This window comes from Littorina saxatilis, linkage group LG7, assembly GCF_037325665.1.
Source record: "Littorina saxatilis isolate snail1 linkage group LG7, US_GU_Lsax_2.0, whole genome shotgun sequence".
Classification (NCBI taxonomy): Eukaryota; Metazoa; Mollusca; class Gastropoda; order Littorinimorpha; family Littorinidae; genus Littorina; species Littorina saxatilis.
This window is the reverse complement of record NC_090251.1, coordinates 9,161,994-9,179,401: the sequence shown is the minus strand read 5'-3', so window position 1 is coordinate 9,179,401 and position 17,408 is coordinate 9,161,994. Positions and strand designations below refer to the sequence as shown.

The 17,408-nt window shown below is 41.9% G+C and overlaps 1 protein-coding gene across 3 annotated transcripts in view; it reads right to left on the bottom strand.

Moving 5' to 3' along the window:
- LOC138970625 (leucine-rich repeat- and IQ domain-containing protein 1-like) overlaps window positions 1-15,019 on the bottom strand; it is a 40,730-nt gene extending 25,711 nt beyond the window's left edge. For 2 of the 3 annotated variants that reach the window (XM_070343092.1, XM_070343094.1), the window contains exons 1-11: window positions 14,908-15,019; window positions 13,194-13,403; window positions 11,710-11,842; window positions 10,986-11,080; window positions 9,451-10,030; window positions 8,246-8,379; window positions 6,132-6,248; window positions 5,655-5,729; window positions 4,092-4,231; window positions 2,058-2,189; window positions 747-1,418 (exon numbers count right to left, since the gene is read on the bottom strand). In XM_070343092.1, the coding sequence (XP_070199193.1) occupies window positions 747-1,418; window positions 2,058-2,189; window positions 4,092-4,231; window positions 5,655-5,729; window positions 6,132-6,248; window positions 8,246-8,379; window positions 9,451-10,030; window positions 10,986-11,080; window positions 11,710-11,842; window positions 13,194-13,388 (2,273 nt within the window). In that variant the 5' untranslated portion in view covers window positions 13,389-13,403; window positions 14,908-15,019. The remainder of the gene's footprint in view (window positions 1-746; window positions 1,419-2,057; window positions 2,190-4,091; window positions 4,232-5,654; window positions 5,730-6,131; window positions 6,249-8,245; window positions 8,380-9,450; window positions 10,031-10,985; window positions 11,081-11,709; window positions 11,843-13,193; window positions 13,404-14,907) is intronic. The other variant, XM_070343093.1, reaches the window with a different exon arrangement.
- Between the last annotated feature and the right edge of the window lie 2,389 nt (window positions 15,020-17,408).

Below are 17,408 nucleotides of genomic sequence, written 5' to 3'. Positions count from 1 at the left end.
CCAAGGTCATGCAACACAAAGCTGTTAATTCAAGACATAGGAAGTACAATGGTGCTTATTGGCTCTTTCTACCATGAGATATGGTCACTTTTAGTGGTTCACTACCTTATTTTGGTCACATTTCATAAGGGTCAAAGTGACCTTGACCTTGATCATATGTGACCAAATGTGTCTCATGATGAAAGCATAACATGTGCCCCACATAATTTTTAAGTTTGAAACAGTTATCTTCCATAGTTCAGGGTCAAGGTCACTTCAAAATATGTATACAATCCAACTTTGAAGAGCTCCTGTGACCTTGACCTTGAAGCAAGGTAAACCAAACTGGTATCAAACGATGGGGCTTACTTTGCCCTATATATCATATATAGGTGAGGTATTGAATCTCAAAAACTTCAGAGAAAATGTGAAAAATGTGAAAAATAGCTGTTTTTTAGGCAACATTTATGGCCCCTGCGACCTTGACCTTGAAGCAAGGTCAAGATGCTATGTATGTTTTTTGGGGCCTTGTCATCATACACCATCTTGCCAAATTTGGTACTGATAGACTGAATAGTGTCCAAGAAATATCCAACGTTAAAGTTTTCCGGACGGACGTCCGGACGGACGGACGGACGGACGACTCGGGTGAGTACATAGACTCACTTTTGCTTCGCATGTGAGTCAAAAATACTCATGCCTAAACTCATGAATCATGCAATTAATTTCTACAAGTACAACAGAAATAAGAATGAAACACATATTACCTGGGAGGCTTTTCACTGGCGGATTCAGACGAGTGCTTTCCCAGATCGTTCACGCTACTGTTCACAGTCTCCTTTGCTGCTATCTCATCTGCTGCTTCTTTTCTTTCAACATTTTCATCCTCCTCGTGCAACGTTTCTGTTTCAGCGTTATCTTTGCTTTCTTCTTTTCTCGTCTTTTCTGCTTCTTCTTCTTGTATATTTCTCTCTTCTGCTTCCTCTTTTGACTTTCTGTCTTCCTCTTCTTTCCTCTTTCTTTCTTCTTCTTTTTCAAGCTTTTCTTCTTGCTTTCTGTGCTCTTCTTCTTCTTCAGCTTTCCTCGTCTTCTCTTCCTCTGATCGCTTTTGTTCTGCTTCTACCTCTTTCTTCTTTCGTTCCTCTTCTTCTTTCTGCCTTTTTACGTCTTCTGCTTTTCTCTGTTTTTCCTCCTTTTCTTTCCTCTTTCGTTCCTCCTCTTCTTCTCTTTTCCTCTTCTTCTCTTCTTCTTTCTGTCTTTTCTCTCCCTCCTTCTTCCTCTTCTTCTCCTCCTCCTCCTGTTTCTTCTTTTCCTGAGCTTCTCTCTTCTTCCTTTCTTCCTCTTCTTTCTTCCTTTGCTTTTCTTCCTCCACCATCTTCTTTTCTTCTGCAATCTTCCTTTCCTCCTCTTCTTTAGCTGTCCGGGCCTCCTCCGATTTCCTGAAAGATAGTTTTATTATATCATATACAGTGCCGAAAGATAGAATTTTATTATATCCTATACAGTCTCCTTTAAAATGAAGTTGTTTTAGCAATAGTTTAGACATGCAATCGGTTCCAGAAAATGTGTGCATTTTTAACCCCTTCACTGCCACAGTATAACAGCATTATCCGAACGGTCTATGGGAAAGAAATGTGTTTAGAACCCCTACAAGTACTTGGACAGTGGTTACCTCCCATTTAGTTTTCAGAAATGTCCTGAAATGTTGTTGACACAAATCCCACGTATGAGATACGGTTATGGGCGTAGGACAAACCAAAAATGACCACGTACTACATACGGGGTGGGCAGTGAAGGGGTTAAGTGTTCATACCAACTCCAGAAAACATGTAAACACACTGACACACCTGCATGCACACACACACACTGTCTGGTTAACATTATGGAAGAAGTTGACATTAGCAAATCAGCTTCACTACTCAAACTTATCTCCCTTACATCTCCATTAATTCTCTCAACAAACAGGTTCATGAACATCATATCATCCTTTAACATTGAAATCTTTGCACACACACACACACACACACACACACACACACACACACACACACACACACACACACAAAAGCCAAACTTACTTTGCTTGTTCATCTTTTCGTTGCTGTATTTCCCCTTCTATTTCTACAATACGTCTCTGCTCCTTATCCAGTCTCCTTTGCTCTTTCTTTTCCGCCAGTGTTTTTATCTCTGTGTCATACAGCTTTCTTACTCTGTCAACAGAACAGCAAACATGACGCTATGCTTGGAAAGACTGTACAAATGATATGATCGGAGTGTTTACTGGAAAACCGGGATATATTATTACATTTCAAACACAAGACTGTCCAAGTTCTGACTGTAAAGTTACTACTGAAGACAGAGACAATAAAATTAATTATCATTCAATACTAAAAACTGGTAGTCATCATAAAACATTTTCTAAACAGGAACTTTTCTTTTCAATTTTAACTTGTTTACTCACAGACTAAAAATAGTTGACAAATATTATAAACCTCATTTGTTTGCGGATGGACAGAAGGACACACGGAAACACAGACAGAAAAAGACACGCACGCACTGTTCCAACAACAGTTTTGCTGATATTCTTTTGCAATGCCGAAAAGACAATTGAAGTAAACCAGCCCCCCTCCCCCCCCCCCCCCTCCAACACACACATACCGTACTTTCCGGGTCATAAGGCGCGACTTTTTTCCTCGAGTTCGACCCCTGCGTCTTGTATAACGAAGCGCCTAATCCGTGTTTGAAATACGAAAAAAATCAAAGAGACCGCCTGAGTACCAGTCAAACAACTTGTGATAATGCATGTTTCAGCTACTAGGTACTGCCCTGGCCAAGTTTCCTCGAGCTCTCAAGCCACCCAGCTATCACAATGGACCTGCCTTTGATCTCGCCGCACACACAGAGCACACATATTTCCACTCTGTTAAACTCGGTCACTGACCGGTCACTGACCCCGGTGCAGGAAGTGTTTCCTCTCTCAGATAGGACAGGGGAACCACCTCTCATGGCAAAAACTGGGTCATTTCCACTCTGTATTCTTCCTTTGATGTGCGGCTTATTTTCATTCTTCGACCGTTTGTTACCGGTATACTTTTTCAATTTTGGTGCGCCCTATCGGCCCCCTGCGCCCAATGGGTGACTGGATTACAATTTTTGTTAAAAAGAAGGGGGTGCGCCTTATGCGCTGTAGCGCCTTGTCACCCGGAAAGTACGGTACATGCAACTAAACAAAAAACACACCATTAAAACATATATACACAGAAAAGGAAACAAATACAGAAGACAATACATTCTCCAAGAGTTGTAAAGACACTCTATTACAGAATAAGACAATCTAGTAATTAAGTAATAGACAGATCTAGATATGGAACTTTTCAGCACGTGTACGGGTAACGTCATCAAATCTTGTTTTTACGTCAAGCGTCTGCCAAGATCTACATGTCTCGGTGGGAGCAAAACAACGTTTGATTTGGAACATTGGAGAAAAAGGGGAGTTACTGGTGATGTCCACCATAAAGACTATCCCCTCCTCATCGTGGTATGGTGGTGAAACAGAACCAAGCTATGCCGTCGGAAGAAAATCGCTGAAATCTCACTGTCCCTAAAACATGGGGGTGATTTTTCATTGTGAGAAGTATACTGGTAGGGCTCCCCCTTGGCGGACAGGTTGGTTGCTGGCTAACGGGGCTCTGGTGAAGACGGAGGTGTGCTGGACAGTACCGGTGTGACGGCACAGAGGCCCAAGGACACAAGCGGTCATCTCAGCAACCTCCAAACGGGTAGACTAGACTCGTCAACCCTGGCAGGTAACCAGTCTAGGAGAAGGAAAACTCCGAAATAGAACCACGGGCAGACCAAGCTCAACAGCCCAGGAAGGCAATTGGTCTAGGGGAGGGACCCCTGACCAACGTCCAAGGCCGAAGTCGGAGATGCGGGACCCCCTGGGTGCCAAAAAGCGCTGCATCATGCAAATCACAAAATGATGGAGACAAATTAATTAGTGAACGACGAAGAAGAAGAAGAAGAACTGGTGATGTAATATCTACACGTACGTGTACAGGTCTTTGCTACACGTTGGCTCATCTAGAACACTGTAATACATGGATGCCTACCTGTATCCCTTGTAACAGGATTGTATAGTGGTGGAGGCCTTGTCACGCTTCTGTGTCTTCCTTTCCTGTTCTGCTCTTTCAATGTTCTCCAGTTCGTAGCGATCTTCCTCCAGCTGTGCAGTTAGTGTTGCTATGGACTCCTGGCAAAAAACAACAAGACATGCACTTTAGCGACAAAGCTGAAAGGTTTGAAATTGCAGACGGAGTTACTTTCCAAGCCATGAGGTGAAAAGGGTTAAAAGTTTCTGCTGTTGGGCAGTTAGTGTTGCTATGGACTCCTGGCAAAAAACAACAACACATTCACTTTAGTGACAAAGCTGAAAGGTTTGAAATTGCAGACGGAGTTACAGTGGAGTCCGGGTACAACGAATCTCAAGGCAGATACATTTTAGTTCATTATATCAGTCATTCGCTGTAGAGTTTTCAACCCTAAATGGCCTTAAGACAAGTTTTCCCACTCACCTTCAAATGATCGTCCCATCGATCTTTCCTTGGAGAGTACAATCTCTGCATGTTTTCAACAGCTTGTAGCCTTGTGACTTTTTAGAGCACAGTCATAGCTTAGCAGCTGATCGGAATAGTGAAAACACAGCGGCAGTGGCTGTTTCGTGCACCTCCCGCTGTTTGTTCAGAGTTCGCTCATCACGCGATGTGCACTTGTGTTTGTGTATTTTTGTGTATTTTTGTCTTTGGAGACAATTATTGACATCAGTTTGTTGTAGCCTTGTGACTTTTAGAGACAAAACGGCTCTGGGGCGATGAAAACGTGTTTGTTATAAGAGGGGTTCATTATGCAAATGAGTTCAAAAGGTTCGTTGTAGGCGGAAAGTAACAAGTAAGAAATAGAAGGCTGTCTGCCGGGAAATCAATGGCAGTTCGTTAAAAGCGGGATTTCGTTATACCCAGGTTCGTTATAGCTGGACTCCACTGTACTTTCCAAGCTATGAGGTAAAAAGGGTTAAACGTTTCTGCTGTTAAAGGCGCAGTTTGAAAGTTCTGCCAAAATGACAGTAAAGGAGACGGGCCCAGTCGCCTAATGGATAAGACATTGGCCTCCTAATGGGAAGGTCGTGAGTTCAAATCCCGGCCGCAGCCGCCTGGTGGGGTAAGGGTGGACATTTTTCTGATCTCCCAGACGCAAGCACAAGACCAATGCGCACGCAAAATTAAGATCATATAACCCATGTCAGAGTTCGGTGGGTTACGAAAATACCCAGCATGCCTCCCCTGAAAGCGGCGTATGGCTGCCTGAATGGCAGGGTAAAATTACCGTCATACATGTTAAAAAAAAAACTTGTGCAAAATCATGAGTTAAAGTGGGAGTTTCAGCCCATGAACGAAGAAGAAGAAGAAGAAGAAGAAGAAGAAGAAGAAGAAGAAGAAGAAGAAGAAAACAGTAAAGTTTCGGGCTATTCAAAATAAGATGCGGCGTTTTGCTGAATGCTGATGCTATTTACGACATCCCTGCTGTGCCCTTGCCCCAATTGTGTGCTTTCTTCAAAGGTACAAGTGTACTTCATATTTAACATAATAGATAAAGAAGGAGGTTGACATGTACAGTACCTCATGCAGTTTGAGATCTTTTTCCAACACCTTCTGTCGCCTCTCAATCTCCACGTCCAGTTTCTTCTGGGACTCCTGAAACATCAAGAAAAGTGCAAGTCAAATTTCCAACAATTGTTTTATGCGTGGGTCAAGTTTCTATAAATAAGACATCAACATCTTCTGTGAATTGACAGAAAAAGAACTAAAAGGATTATGTTTGTTTTATGGTAAATTGGAAAACAAAACGAGCTTACTCAGGTGTGCATGTACACACACACACACACAGGTAACACACACAGGTAACACACACACACACACACACACACACACACAGGTAACACACACACACACACACACATATACAGAGCAGAATCAGAATACTGCAGTATTCTGATTCTGCTCTGAAGACTAATTATCAAGTCTCAGGTTAATTTGTATATGATAATATGTGTCTGATTTTGTGTGTGTTTTTTTCTTCTCAATATCGATCTTTACCTCTTTCTGGTCTGCCAGCTTCTGTTCTTCTACCTGCAAGGCGTGCATAGCCTTAAGTTTCTGTTCCTCCATGGCCAGCATCAGTTGTTCTTCCACCCCTCGACGCGCTTCCAGCTCCTGCACATAAGGTAAGGTATGGTAAGGTAAGGCAAGGTAAGGTAGGTAAGGTAAGATTCTTATAGTCCTGTGAGGTTACCCTCATGGAAATTTGGGCTGCTTTCTCCCTGGGGAAAGCGAGCTGCCATACTGTATGCAGCGCTACCCATTTTTACATTTAGTCAAGTTTTGACTAAATGTTTTAACATAGAGGGGGGAATCGAGACGAGGGTCGTGGTGTATGTGTGTCTGTCTGTCTGTGTGTGTGTGTAGAGCGATTCAGACTAAACTACTGGACCGATCTTTATGAAATTTGACATGAGAGTTCCTGGGTATGATATCCTCAGACGTTTTTTTTCATTTTTTGGATAAATGTCTTTGATGACGTCATATCCGGCTTTTCGTGAAAGTTGAGGCGGCACTGTCACGCCCTCATTTTTCAACCAAATTGGTTGAAATTTTGGTCAAGTAATCTTCGACGAAGCCCGGACTTCGGTATTGCATTTCAGCGTGGTGGCTTAAAAATTAATTAATGACTTTGGTCATTAAAAATCTGAAAATTGTAAAAAAAAATAAAAATTTATAAAACGATCCAAAATTACGTTTATCTTATTCTCCATCATTTGCTGATTCCAAAAACATATAAATATGTTATATTCGGATTAAAAACAAGCTCTGAAAATTAAATATATAAAAATCATTATCAAAATTAAATTGTCCAAATCAATTTAAAAACACTTTCATCTTATTCCTTGTCGGTTCCTGATTCCAAAAACATATAGATATGATATGTTTGGATTAAAAACACGCCCAGAAAGTTAAAACAAAGAGAGGTACAGAAAAGCGTGCTATCCTTCTTAGCGCAACTACTACCCCGCTCTTCTTGTCAATTTCACTGCCTTTGCCATGAGCGGTGGACTGACGATGCTACGAGTATACGGTCTTGCTGAAAAATGGCATTGCGTTCACTTTCATTCAGTGAGTTCGACAGCTACTTGACTAAATATTGTATTTTCGCCTTACGCGACTTGTTTCTTTCTCCCGGCATGCGTGTATTCGTGTTTCTAAGCCCTGAGACTTTTGCTATGAACTTGGGATCTTTATCGTGCGCATGCGTGCACACAGGGGTGTTCCGACACCGAGGAGAGTCTGCACAAAGTTGACTATGGGAAATAAATCCCTCGCCGAACGTGGGGATTGAACCCACGCCGATATAGCGACAACTGGTTTTGAAACTAGCGGCGCTAACCGACTGAGCTATTTCCCCGCCATATGTTGACAGCGGGGAGTCAAGATACAAACATAACCAAGTAAGGCAGAGATGTAATGACAAGATCTACAGGCTGTCCTTGATTGAGCCTGAAGATACAAACATAACCAAGTAAGGCAGAGATGTAATGACAAGATCTACAGACTGTCCTTGATTGAGCCTCAAGTTGACTTCACAAAGTCTTTTTACTGAAAATTCAGTGTCAAAACTTTAGCAGCCTGCTTCGTGAAGTAGACTTCGCAAAGTTGACTTCTCCCAATTAATTTGAAGCGTAGGGAACAAAAAGATGCAAGCGCTCTTAAAATAAACAACATTATTGAGTATCAGTCCACTTGTTAGTATAAGCTATCTTTGTGGGTTTTCCAGCAAACAAAAGATTTTTTTCTCCAAAGATCAGACATCGGAACAAGTCAAAGCGAAAGCACCCGTATTCCAATTCCATGATATCTTACATCTTTACCTCTAACCCTCAAGTTTCCCTGATACGTTCAGACATATATATAAGTTAACCAACTGGACAGAAAAAGATCAAAAACCTTTTCAAATCAATCCCCGCAGACATGAATTTTAATCACTAGAGTAAAATACAGTGGAGCCCCCCCATGATTTTTCAGATTTTCTGTTTACAACATGTTTAAATTTTCCACCATTTTAAGACTCAGTCTACTTTTCAAGACCTGATTTTCCCCCAGATTTTTGGAGGTCTTAAAATTAAGGAGGTTCCACTGTATTTGGCATCAGCTCAGACCTGTTTCAGTTGCTCCTCTCTCTGTCGATACTTTTCCCCGGCAAGGTGAAACTGTTCCCTCAGGTACTGTTCAAACTCCTGAAGGGGATTTATGCGCACCACAGCAATAGTGCCGTGCCTCTCACTCCCAAGCTCTGAGAAAGCGAAGAGAATATGCAAGATTAAAGTCAAGCAAACAAATAAAATATACGAATAATGAAAAAATTAACAAGTACATGTATTTTCATTATTTTTCATTCAGTAAAACATTCCTTATAAATTCATTGTCTATGTTTTCTTGGGACATGAAAGTATGGATGTAGATGGGTCTGAATATGCTTTAACAAGAAGAGCAAACGCTCGATCGAGTCACTTTCGCAGTTCTGAATATTATATGAGGCATCAGATGGACAGGAAGAAATTGCTATTCACAACACAATGCATACCTGAAGCATACCTGTGACCTTGAAAAAGGTCAAAGGTCACCAAAGCAGACGTCAAAGTGTAGAGGTCACTGGGAGTCACGTTCACATAAAATTTGAGCCCGGTCACTTTTATAGTTTCCGAGAAAAGCCCAACGTTAAGTTGTGTGTTGCCGAACAGAAAAGGCTAGTTATCTCCCTTGTTTTTCTGATAACGTTCGTAAAAGGCTACAGATGTAAATACTTTGATGTAAAGAATAATCCTACAAAGTTTCAATCACATCCGATGAACTTTGTCAAAGATATAAAATGTCTAATTTTTCCTTTGACGCTGACCTGTGACCTTGAAAAAGGTCAAAGGTCAACGAAACCATCGTTAAAGTGTAGAGGTCATTGGAGGTCACGACTAAACAAAATATGAGCCCGATCGCTTTGATAGTTTCCGAGAAAAGTCCAACGTTAAGGTGGTGTCTACGGACGGCCGGCCGGCCAGCCGGCCGGCCGGCCGGACAGACTAACACTGACCGATTACATAGAGTCACATTTTCTCAAGTGACTCAAAAATCCTTCGGAAACTTGTAATGATTCTGGTCTTTCCTGTTAATGGCCTTAATGATTCAGAAGACTTCCATCACATCAGCAAAGTGAACAAAGAAACCAAAAAACAACAGAACTTCTAAAAATCAACTTGCATGAAAAAAAAAGAAGAAGAAGAAGAAGAAGAAGAAGAAGAAGAAGAAGAAGAAGAAGAAGAAGAAGAAGAAGAAGAAGAATCAATAAAATAAAAAACCCAGATAGTTTTACCTTTCCCTTCAAATTCTCCCTGAGGCATGTGTCCCTCTGTTTGATCCTCTTCAGTTTCCTCGTCAATATCATCATCAGCGGAAACCACAGGCACCAGCTGGTGGTCATTTCTGTCCTCGGAATCTTCACTTTCCTCTTGCCTTTCCCCTGGTTGGTCACCCTTACCTACAGGCACCAGCTGTAAATCCTTTCCTTCCTCTCCTTCCAAAGCGGCAGTGCCACTTTCATCCCCAACAGGCACCAGCTGTAAATCCCTTCCTTCCTCTCCCTCCAAAACGGCAGTGCCACTTTCATCCCGAACAGGCACCAGCTCTGCAGCTTTTCTTTCGTATTCCCGTTCAAGGTTCCTCGCCAGATCCAGCGCTTTTTCCACCATTTCTTGGTCTTCGCGGGATGAAAACTCATCACGCCAAGCATTCTCCGGAATCATGACTACATTGCTGGAAGTTTCTTCAATTTCTCCAGTTTCGGTTAACTCTAGCTGATCCAAGTTGGATGCCGGCAGGATGAATTCGCTGTCGTCTGTAATGAAGTCCATTTCCTCCAGTTCATAAGGCTCATCTTCTAGATCTTGTAGAAGCTGGTGAGAAAACAATAAGATCAGAACAGTCTCAGTGAGAATCACACGGTTCTATAAGCAGTGCAGTAACAGGCATTCCATGAAAGACAATTAAATTCTCTTAAAGTCAAAGCGTGAGAAGAAAAAATGCAACACTGGTGTAAAGTTTTCCAACAAATGAAAGGAATGGTGTGTGTGTTAATTTGTTACTACTGTAATCATGCACCTTCAACACCTTCTCACACATACACAAATAACTTTCTACCAAATCAAATGACATCTCCTTGTAAAACAAGTGAGTTCCACCCATCAATCAGTGCAACATATTTTTATAACCACATGCATGCAACCTCCCCCAGTGTAGACATCATGTTTTATGTCCCATATCAGGGTTTAGCCTGGGAGAAAAAGGCAGTGGGACATTTGTCCCCCTCAACCAAATTCCGATGTGACATAGTCGAAGGCAAGAAGCGCCAAAGAGGCCTGTACGCGTTTTGACCAAAGATGCAAAATGGTGCCATCTGAGAATTAGCCGCTATATATCGTGTTATCTGTGTGTGTGTGTGTGCATGTGTGTGTAATCCGATGTAAAGCTGGTGGCGCAGTGGTACGTAATCTCAATGCGCCTTTTGACGCACTGAAGGGAATTGTGATGGGACATTTTTAGATTTAATGCGCCAATGGCGCACTAGTAAATGAAACCCTGCATATTTTGACTATGACACAGAGTGAGGAGCAGAAATGAGTACCATGACTCACAAGAAGGAGGGAACTGTTGAATGCTTGTGATTATTCATTTGAGCGTAGCAATTTTAATCTTGGCGTAACAGTGTACAGTGGGACTCCTCTTTTTAAGACCTCCACAAATCTGAGAAAATCCGGTCTTAAAAAGGAGGGAGTCTTAAAATGGGGGGTCTTAAAAGGGAGGTTCCACTGTAGCAATTTCATTTAAAACATAGCAGCTGAGTGATCTCACCTTCTGTCTGTATTCCTGCACCGTCATCCCCACCAAGGCAGCCCCCTCCTCCAGTGCCTGCCATTCCTCGTACCGCACAACGCCCTTCTCCTCTTCTGTCACACAAATGCATCATTCATTCATTACAGTGGAACCCCCATTTTAAGACCCCCCCCCCTCCTCCACTTTAAAATGTCCTCGCTTTTTCCAGTTTTGTTTGTTCAAAATCTCTTAATTTATTTCTGTTTTGTAACCACGGCTGACAACCTTATGACTATGAAATTCCTGTGGGGGTCTGGGGGCTGTGCTCCCAGAAGTTGAAGATTTTTTGTAAATAAAGGTGCCAAAAATGGTTTTTTTCTGGTATGTTATGCTCAAAATTGTCAATCATTTAATAAAAGAAAGAACAACACATACAGTCATGTTATAACTTATAATCATTCCATAAAAGAATTCAAACAAAAACACAAAAAAGAGGCTGCTTTCACAAATTATTTAAGAACATTTCCTTTTTGGGAAAATCGAACAAATTTTGGGATTTCCTGATGGATTTAAAACATCGTGAGATTCCTGAAAAATTCGGAAGGGTTGGCAGCATGACAGGATCTTTTCCGTGCGTACATGGTCTTGTGAATGCATGTTCACAGGAAGAGGGATAAGGCACAAATAGGTCTGCACATAAGTTGACTAAACATCCGGCTAAACAACCTCACTGACTTCGATATTGTAAGAGATCTGCAGGTACCTGTCTTCTTCTCCCCTCGGACGCTGGCAATGGTTGTGTCGATCAGAGCGTCACATTCTTCCAGTTCTTCCTCAAACTTGAGGCGCTGCTGTTGAATTGTGTTGAGATAATCCTGCATTTCTGCAGGGACACTCTGCACAGAAGAAAACAACACCTATAAAAAGTATGTGGTTACGCATGAGTGTGTTAATGTTAGTGTGTGTTTGTGTGTGTGTTTACAACCAAAGCCCTCAACAATGGAAACAAAACAAAGAATGGAACCATATGTTTTGATCAGACAATGAAATTGCATCAAATTTCCACTTACCGTATTTGACGGACTACAAGCCGCGACTTTTTTTCAAAAAAGATCGCATTGCGGCTTATAAAACGATGCTGCTAAAACGTTACCTAAACTTGAATAGCATTCACCTAATGGAAGTCGCCGCGGATTTTCATTTCGCTCGATTAGCGATTACCGGTACTTTATTAGCTCTCTACTCAAGACTCGGCGCTTTTCTCTTTCTTTCGCGAATCTTCGTCTGTCAACAAGTCGTCGTGACAAGATAGCGTACAGAGAAACACCGGATGATTTCGGATCTCGCGCGCGCGTGCGAAATTTCGTTTTTTTGTGTCTCGCGATAGTTGGAGGAGCGAGATCCGCCATGTTGTGTTAAAATTCGTCTGCTCGAAATGTGCGCAAAAGTCGTAAATCATCCCAAAAAAGCTTATTCCGGGCGGGACTACATTGTGTGTGTTGGTTACAAATTGTGTGTGTGATATTTTTCTTCAAACTTTTTCACTTTTCTTCTTTGTTTCACTTGTTTATTCTCGGAGCCGATTTCGCCAAATACCGTACTTTCGTTTGCCTGGTTGTTTTGATTGATTGACACAATCTGATTATATTTTTTTTCGACGGCGGCTAATATAGTGACGCGGCCTATATGTGGCTCGTCCCAATTTTTTTTTTAAAAGTCGGGGGTGCGGCTTATAAAACGGTGCGTCTTGTAATCTGTCAAATACGGTACTAACTTTAAGTTTTAGATGCAGATGAATACATTATAATACATAAATAAGGATAGCCATGCACATTTGTGAAACATAACGCATCCAACTTATTTGAAATAATACGTATCAGTTGAAATGATCATTATTTCAAGCTTTCAGCAAAGCAGTTTTTCCTCTCCAACTTACTTGACCTCAGTTTATGTATACCAGTTCCGCGATGAAGCTTAAATAGCATTCCCTCACGTTTCACTTCTTCAAAATTTGACATGAAGCATTTTGTTTCTTCAATAAAATAGTACTACAGTGGTACCTGTGATGAAAGGACACCCTTGGGACCAGCCACAAGTGTCCCTACATTGCAGGTGGCCCTTCATGACAGGTATACTTTGGTGCAGATAATATAAACAGGGACAAGAGCAGGTGTCCTTTTAAGGGAGGTGTCCTCACATGGGAGGGTCCACACATTGCAGGTACTGCTGTATAACTACGGTGTCTACCTCTCCCTCCATCGGTTGAGGTGCATTCCTATTAACTTCTGCATCAACATCGAAGAGGTCATTGTTGTTGATTTCAGCGTCATCGTCAACAAAGTCATCATTGTCGAGATTGATTTGGTCAAGCTCCTGTTGAAGCTCCACCTCCAGCAGTGTCTGCTCATCCATCTCAGTCTGTTGTATTCCTGCTGGTGGCATTATTGTGCATGTTTTCTGCAAGCAAACATAGATTTATTATCATGCAGTTTTTTTTCATCAACCAAGACTGCCTCTGACGTAACACTTTAAATACATTACAAAAAAGGCCAAGGCTAGAGAACCGATGAGTCGGACGGTTACAGAGCCCTCCGGCTCAGGGACTGGCACTCTCAACAAGCTACCTTTATTTCAGTTTACAAATGATATCAGTGTGACTGTGAGCAAAACAAAGGAGATTTATCTTAAGAGCTGCTGGTGACTGTTGGTTCCCTTGCCTGACTATAGTGGGTAATTCCCGAGCCACCCCAAGAAACATACAAATTATAAGCAACTTTATTAATGCTTATAAAGACTGGCTATGCTGTTCTTTTCTCTAAAATCATTTTACCTCAGATGAGTTTGACTCCTTCAAAGAGGCCTGCAGCAGAAGCCTAATTCACGACTTAATTGCAGTACAATACAATACAATACAATACAATACAATAATCTTTATTCATCTCTAAAAGAGAAATTACAAGCTTGACTGTGTGTCTGTAAAATCAATCAATTAATCAATCAATCAACCATGCATGTAGTAACATTCACATCGCTTTTCGCATATTCACATCATAGCGTTACACGCAAACATTGTACCCACACACTTACTAAAATAAGCCTACAAATAGAAGCAATGCATTGCCTGTTTAAAAATTATATCACTATACTATAGTACCTATAGGTTTGCGACTATAAGCGCATGGTGGCCGCCATTATTAGCCTCAGCTTGTTGGAGGGCAACACACTTCTGGTGTATTTTTAGAAAATTGTCGTCACAACCACATCAAATGCAACAAAGCAAAGGGATGTAATCAATTCAAGGTTTTTTTCCACAGCTGAAAGTGATTGTGAACCTCTTGCTGTCTCTGAGAAAAGACTAATCGGAAAGGGTAAAATATGTTTCCCACGTGGTGTAGCATGTGAGAATTTTGTGAGAGAACATTTTACCGAGTATTTTCTTTCGCAAAGTAAGTAGCTACAGGTAGGTTATGGCGTATAGAGCTTAACTGTAAGTCAATCAGCCCTGCGAAGCATTCCATGTTGTAGTGAAATTTCCAAGTATTTTGTCCATGTCTTTTTAACTACAAGTTCGTTGTCCCCCAACAAACCTTCACCTTGGGCCTGTTAGTTATGCTGGTCACGGGGTCCTGCAACAGTGCAAGTCTGAATTAGCTGCTCCTGAAGAGAACACTTCGTTTTCCGAGCAGCGAACTTAAAAATTGTTCCCCAATACTCTTACTTCAAAGCCACACTCTCTAGATAACCCCAAGGTCGCTTCCACCCCCACCCCCACCCCATAAAAGAAGAAGAACAACAAAACAACACCTGAGAACAATGCTTGTCACAGACAATAATGGTGGACATCTTACAATTCTTGTCTTGTGCGCTTCATCTTCACTGCGCAGCACTTTGTAGCTCAAGTTCTCTCAATAAATAGTTACGTGTTTTAAGACAAAACAGTAGCGTACAAACAAATACAAACCAGAAACTAACGTAACGTTGACTTCACGATGAGTTGCTCACACGAAATCATTGAGAAAACACGACACATTTGCTCACTGTGTAAGGTTTGGTTGGAACACGCTTTCGAACCTGTTTACTTCCGTTGGTATGTATATCGGTAGTTCAAAAACAAGGAATCCAAATGTTGAGAAATAAAAAATAAAATAAAAAAAGGGACAGTATATTTATTCATCAACAAGGAAATACAATGAGGAGCAAAATGTTATCAAAAGTATTTCGATTTCGTTCTCTCTCCTCTTTGAAGTGGTGATTAATTTTTTTCGATTCAACTTTTGAGAAGAGCCAACAAGGGAGGAAATCCTGCTACACCTTGAAGCAGACGAACTAAAGTGCTCTCTCTCTCTCTCTCTCTCTCTCTCTCTCTCTCTCTCTCTCTCTCTCTCTCTCTCTCTCTCTCTCTCTCTCTCTCTCTCTCTCTCTCTCTCTCTCTCTCTCTCTAAAGGCAGTTTTGTGTGAACATGGATTTTATGAAGTCTGGATGTTTGGACTGTGGAAATGAAAAGATGTTTTGTGCCGAACTGAAGGAGAGGTTTCACGGTGGAGACACGTTACGCCCAATATACGTACCCAGACGGTTGTTACGCCCGATCAGTCAGTTTTGTACCCAGAAGGCGAATGCAATGTGAAGGTATACTGGCTAGAATTTTATAACAGAAAAGAATCAGAAGCGTACTAAAAACAGATTATTTCAGTTATGGGTGTGAACTGATGTTTTCTGCACTAAGCAGTCCGACAGTGTTTTTTGCTTGAAATTTAGGCGTGTTATTTAAGCACAAACGCTCAAGAAAACTTGATTTCAGCGAAAATGTGACTACGTTAGAGAGAAAAATGGTAAAAACACAACAGAAACGCAGTTCATTGGATTGATATCCACAATATCTTCTTCTTCTTCTTCTTCTACACGAACTGAGGGGGTTAAGTGACTAGCAGGGCTGCACATAAGTTGACCTGGGAGATCGGAAAAATCATCTCCACTCTTAACCCACCAGGCGGCAGCGACCGGGATTCGAACTCACGACCTCCCGATTAACTAGGCTAGGCCGACGTCTTACCACTGCGCCACTTCGCCCGTCGCCTCAGTTCAATCAGGCTACCGCATTCGAGTTGGTATGAATGACGTGAAATCGAGTCATAATTGTTCAGTTCTCAATCACTTTACTATAAATACAACCTTATATACCCAGCACCAGTTTGTTAGTTTCAATACAAAAAGGGTCTCTTCGTGTAAGTATACTTGTAGATCCTTTGGGACCTATTCTGATTTCTCCTTTTGATTCAGGGAACATGCTCGCATCATTCACACTGTCACTCATGTGAACCAACATCTGCACAGATTCCATCTGGTGCCCTCCCTGATGTGTCCATGCGAAGAAGTAGAACAGAACGCAGATCACATCCTCCAGCCATGCACTGGATGCCTGCAACAGCCAAAGGGGGGGGGGGGGGGGGGGGGGGGGGGGAATCTGGCCGAGCCCCGTCACCCTTGAGAACAAACTGCACGGACCTGTGGAGTTCATCTTGAGGAATGATCTCCCAGTGTGACAAACGAACGAGAAGACGAAGAAGAATTAAGAAGAAGACGAAGATTCATATGGTTGCTGCCCGCCCTATCGCTTCCCACTGCTCCTCTGTCTGTCTGTCTCTCCCTGTCTCTGTCTCTCTCTCTGTCTCTCTCTCGTTCTCTCTGTCTCTCTCACTGTCTCTGTCCCCCTCAGTCTCAGTCTCTCACTGTCTCTCACTGTCTCTCTTTTTGCCTGTCTGTCTGTCTATTTGTCTGTCTGTCTGTCAGTCTGTCTGTCTGTCTCTCTCTGTGTCTCTGTCTGTGTCTCTGTCTCTCTGTCTCTCTCTCTCTGTCTCTCTCTCTGTCTCTCAGTCTCGGTCTCTCTGTCTCTGTCTCTGTCTCTGTCTCTCTCTCTCTCTAAATTGCTTCAATCTCTCCCTTTCCGTTCTAGTCGTGGCCTCGAGCAGAAAAGCATTTTTTTTTATCTGGCATTGTGAAGTAACTGCTGACAAATCGTAAATGGCTTTTGCGGCCGAAAAGACGATTTTTGCTCATAAAAATGTAAAGATAATTAGTCTTAATCAAAGTGGAAGATTGAAAGAGACAAATGGCTTCCTGGCGCGCGTGGGTTTATTTCTTGGAGAACCACTTTCCAAGAAAGAGCTTTGTCAAACTTTCCAGCCTTGATGCTATTCTTTATCTTTCCAAAGATGTATAACGACATACTGGGTGCGGGTAAGTATGAACCCTCATTTGGTTGTCCTGTTGGTTGTAAATTGTCCGAATGATTGTACATCTTGAGAAAGCCTTGGTATATATCTAGATTCAGACAGTTAAGCATTCTTTATCTTTCCAAAGATGCATAACGACATACTGGGTGGAAATAAGTATGAGCCCTCATTTGGTTGTCCTGTTGGTTGTAAATTGTCCGAATGATAGTAATGAAATCTTTACAAACC